Source organism: Thermobia domestica, chromosome 2, assembly GCF_964235325.1.
Source record: "Thermobia domestica chromosome 2, izTheDome1.hap1.1, whole genome shotgun sequence".
In the NCBI taxonomy this organism is placed as follows: Eukaryota; Metazoa; Arthropoda; class Insecta; order Zygentoma; family Lepismatidae; genus Thermobia; species Thermobia domestica.
The window spans coordinates 225,108,318-225,113,406 of NC_137455.1; the positions used below are offsets into that span (position 1 = coordinate 225,108,318).

The window sequence follows — 5,089 nt, forward strand, 5'->3', positions numbered from 1 at the left end:
CATTGCTCAAAAGTTACAACTATGAAACTTTTGAAACATTTTTTGTACATTCACCTTAACACGTAAATGGTATCGTTAAAAATAAAGAGGGTGATTTTGTATTTTTGTAATTATTATTTTTTTATGTACAGAACTATACAGTTTTAAATTTTGTTACAAATTGTCTTTGCTCGTAAGTTACAACTATGAAACTTTTGAAACTTTTTAAATAGAATCATATTAGCACATACATGATATGGTTAAAAAATAAAAACATAGGACGTGAAATATAGGACACAACATTTTGTATGTAAATCTATGTAATTTTAAGAAGTATTACTGGTATGTATGTTTATTGTTTTCATCTATGCACGTTAGTCTATTATTTCTTATTTCTGTTGATAGGGTTTGTAATAATCACTCAACCCCTTACACTGCTAGGACTATATTTTCCATTCATAAAACCGCAAGATTATTACAAAAAGTTATCCCTTTTTGTTATTTAATCATACCTAGTAAATGCAAACTAATCCTATAAAAAATTACAGAAGTTTAATAGTTGTAAGCGATGGTACAATTAGGTAAAAAGTTGAAAGTCATAGTTAAAGTCAAAAATATAACATTATGGTAATACCAAAACTACACATTACACCAGTTCTATTTATAAGCATTACTAATAGTTACTAAGATGATTATTTGAAAAATTTTAAAGTGTGACAATTGTTACTTCAGAGTAGGGATGGACAAAATTTTTTGGAATCGGAAATTTCAATTTCCGGAATTTTTCCGAATTGCAGATTTTTTAGAAATCGGAATTTTTCTGATTTTACTTCCGGAATCCGGGAAGTAAAAAATCCTGAATTGGTCATCACTACTTCAGAGGAAAAGCATAATCTGTTAACAATAGCAAAACTGTAAATTTCTGTACATTTAAAACACAAATAATAATAATATTTGCAAAAATACCAAAATCACACTTTTTATTTTTTATCCATATCATGTATGTGATAAAATGATGTGATAAAAAGAAGCTTCAAAAGTGTCATAGTTGTAACTTATGAGCAACGACACAATTTTAACAAAACTTAAAACTGTATATTTCCATATATTTAAAATGCCAAAAAAATAATAATTACAAAAATACCAAAAACACCCTCTTTATTTTTTAACCATATCGTGTATGTGCTAAGATGATTCTATTAAAAAAGTTTCAAAAGTTTCATAGTTGTAACTTACGAGCAAGACACAATTTGTAACAAAACTTAAAACTGTATATTTCCGTACATAAAAAATAATAATTACAAAAATAATAATTACATCCGATAGTCCAAGCGCTTTGTTCTGAATTGAACGCCTTCTATCTGGATGATGGAACCCTAGGAGGATCGCCGAATATAGTCATAGAAGACATGAAGCATTTAATTGCAGAATCTAAGAAAATTGGGCTAGAGGTGAATCCATCGAAATGTGAACTCTATTACACATCGGGTAAAATAGACACAGACGTAGAAACCCAATTTAAAGAGCTGTTGCCAGGCATACGTATTGTACAACCAGATGAATTATCGTTAATAGGGTCTCCGCTCCACGAAGAAGGGTATGATCTCCATTTCGAGAAACATATGAATAGTTTCAAAGTAATAACTGAGAGACTAAAAAAATTACCAAATCACATAGCTTATTTTCTTCTCAAAAATTGCTTCGGCATTCCAAAGCTAACGTACTTTTTAAGAACTGTTCCAACATGGAAAAGACCATCTAAAGTTTTACAGATAGATAATTATTTGAAAAAGGCATTACAGCTAATAATCAACTATTCCCTAAACGAAACCCAATGGACACAAGCAAGCCTTCCAGTCCGCCTGGGAGGTCTAAACATACGGAAAGCATCGGACTTGAGCCTACCAGCCTTCCTTTCCTCTTGCCATGGGGTGCGTCCACTTGTCTCCAATATTTTAAATAATTCAGTTGACAACGTGGATATACATCACATGGATGAGGCTTTGGAAATTTGGAAGGGGATCTACAACAGTAAAATTCCTGAGACAAAAGAATTCCAAAAAAGTTGGGATGCAATATTATTACAGGAAGTAATAGATAATGAAGTAATTCCTGAAAGTATAATTGACAGTGTGCGTATGAAAGCTTTACAGAAGAAAGAGACCGGTGCTTGGTTGCAAGCCACGCCATCTAAAACGATTGGAACCTTTTTAGATAACAAAGTTTTTCAAATATGTGTAGCTTTGCGTCTGGGGGTAAATATCTGCCACACATTTACTTGTACATGCCAAAGCAGAATGGATGAGAAAGGGTTACACGCACTAAGTTGTACTAAAAGTGGAGGAAGATTAGTACGCCATGGTGAATTGAACAACATAATAAAACGAACATTGGCGAGCATTGATTTTCCAAGCATTTTGGAACCACCAGGAATGTTTCGAGAAGATGGAAAGCGGCCAGATGGAATTACCCTAACTCCATGGAAAATGGGTCAACGGTTGATATGGGATGTCACATGCGTGGATACCTTTGCACCATCTTATTTGCCATCAACACAAAACGAAGCAGGTAGTGCAGCTGAAGTGGCCTGCAAGAGAAAACACTCCAAATATTCTAAACTGAAAGAAGAGCATCTTTTCGTTGCTTTTGCAACTGAAACTATGGGGGTTTTCAGCAAAGAAGCTCACAAATTTTTGAAAGAACTGGGTTCCAATTTGATTACTAAATCAGGCGACGCCAGAAGCCAACAATTTTTAGTACAACGCATTAGCCTAGCTATACAAAGAGGCAATGCGATTAGTATCTTAAGCTCCTTCCCTTCACACAAGTTAGAAGAAATCTTTTATCTTAATTAAACATAAATTTTCCCTTATAAATTTTCAAAAATAATTCATTTTAGCGGCTCATTCTTGAAAAATGTTTCATGTATAGAATATCCATTATTTAACGGATTCATAAGATCATAATGCATAAATAGCTTATATTTTTTCATATCTGTAATTTCTTGCTCTGTATCTTCATATCATTGTGGCATTGGGGTTTTATATTTCCCATATAAATGTACAAAAAGTCTTTCACCTGTACTCTAAAACTCTTTCTGTGAGAGAATTAATTTTCATGTTATTTCGTAAGCTTTGCCATTTTGTAAATCAATTATGAATGGTTCATTATATTTTTTATAACAATTAAAAAAAATTGAAGAATTACAAAAATTCAAAAAACACCGTCTTTATTTTTTAACCATACCATTTACGTGTTAAGGTGAATGTACAAAAAAAAGTTTCAAAAGTTTCATAGTTGTAAATTTTGAGCAATGGAACAATTTGTAAAAGATCCTAAAATTTGTTTGTATGCCCATTCAATGTTTGACAATGTAGCCTTTTGCAAGGTTACTTAAGATCTGCTGAAAGAGCAGAAATTAAGCTTTTATTTGACACCTGGATGAGCCCAATAACTTCAAAAATAAGGAAGTTATGGTAATTTAGATCCAAGATGCTTTGTGCCAAATAGTAAAATTGAAGCAAAATTCACATTTTTCAAAAATTTCTACCAGGCCCATTTCTCATTCAAAAAAATCGGAAAAAATTAATTTGGCATAATTTCATTGGTATTTATGCACGAACAAATTTTGAAGAGAATCTGAGACATTGAAGCACGGTCATGTTTTAAAATTAGGTGATTTGACATGAAATGACCCTGTTGCGTTTTGTTGGTTCTTAAGATTATGCTATTTCTCTCGTCGGTTGTAGTTTCTGTTACGTTTGTATCCCTAATCCTTTTTCTATCTTGTCCTTTGTTTGAAAATTAATAAAAAAGAAAAAAATATGCATTGATAGCCTTGTCCAGTTTTATTTTTAGATATCAGCCTGAAGGCGGTTCTAAGCATTTGAAAAATAGACAGGGATTCTGAATGCCACCCCCATTTGTTTAATACTATATCCCAGATTAAAATAATCTAAACAAACACATTAACGGGAAAGGGGAAGGAGTATACAGAATGAATGGTTATGTAAATGAATGTCGAACGTAGAAATGTATAAATCACGATTGTTCGAAAAGGGGTCCCGATCTACTTCACTGGCCCTGGGCCCCAGTTTGACTCACGCCGCCACTGTCCACGGAGGTCAACTCAAAAATTTTAAATGGAAATTGGTATCAATTTCAATTTCCTTTTGAAGTATTATTGAAATAGAAACAACTTTAACGGGAAACACTTTTCGTGTCGTTTCGTCTGCAGTTTGGGATCTACGTCTGTTATTTGTTGTTGAATTGGTACTATCATTCCACCCGGCACAGGCATTTTCCTCTGTTCGTAGTGCACGTAGACACTTCCAAAAAAAACAAAAAAAAACTGAATGACCAAATCGTATGTGAAGAATCAAATGGTGTTGCTTCTATATCCAGTGGCGTAGGGGGAATACCTCTACGGGGAATCAACTTGAAAATTTCAAGTGTAAAGTGTATCAATTTCGATTTCTTTGGAAATATTATTGAAAAAGAAACAACTTTTACAGGAAACGCTTTTCGTTAAATTCTATAGTTTGGCATAGTCTGTTATTTTTTGTGGAATTGTTACTATCTGACCATACGTCCGAGGCATTTTCCTCGGCTCTTGGTTCACGTAGACACTTTAAAAAAGAAATTGAATGGCTAAATCGTATGTGAAGAATGAAATGGTGATGCTTTCATATTCAGTGGCGTAGAGGAATACCTATACGGTCTGTCATCTCCAAAATTTCAAATGTAAAGTTGTATTTTTCGATTTCTTTGGAAGTATTATTGAAAAAGAAATCTGTCTTATTTCTGTTGACATCTGTCTTATTTGTTGTTGAATTGCAACTACAGAGCAACAGTTTTACTTGGCAATGACTCCAAAAAATAACGAATAACTCGTGTTTTATCAAATAGTCTGCTGGTGAAAACTCTTTACAGCATTTCGTATCAAACGTTGCGACATATTTCGTACACGTATCAACGAAAACAATATTACAGAACAGTACGTAGTTTAAATTCCGGGGACAAAAACACTCTTTGATTTTAAGAAAACTACTTATGAAACAAATTTGGATGTAAAGTCAGAGCAGTAAAAGATCCCAAAAAATCTAAAGTT

The 5,089-nt window shown here is 32.9% G+C and overlaps 1 protein-coding gene across 1 annotated transcript; it reads left to right on the forward strand.

The window, feature by feature from the left end:
* The first annotated feature begins 1,388 nt into the window (after positions 1–1,388).
* Positions 1,389–2,834, forward strand: LOC145679348 (uncharacterized). The gene has a single exon (XM_081749932.1). It carries the CDS (start codon positions 1,389–1,391, stop codon positions 2,832–2,834), a length of 1,446 nt encoding a protein of 481 aa, XP_081606058.1.
* The last annotated feature ends 2,255 nt before the right edge of the window (positions 2,835–5,089 follow it).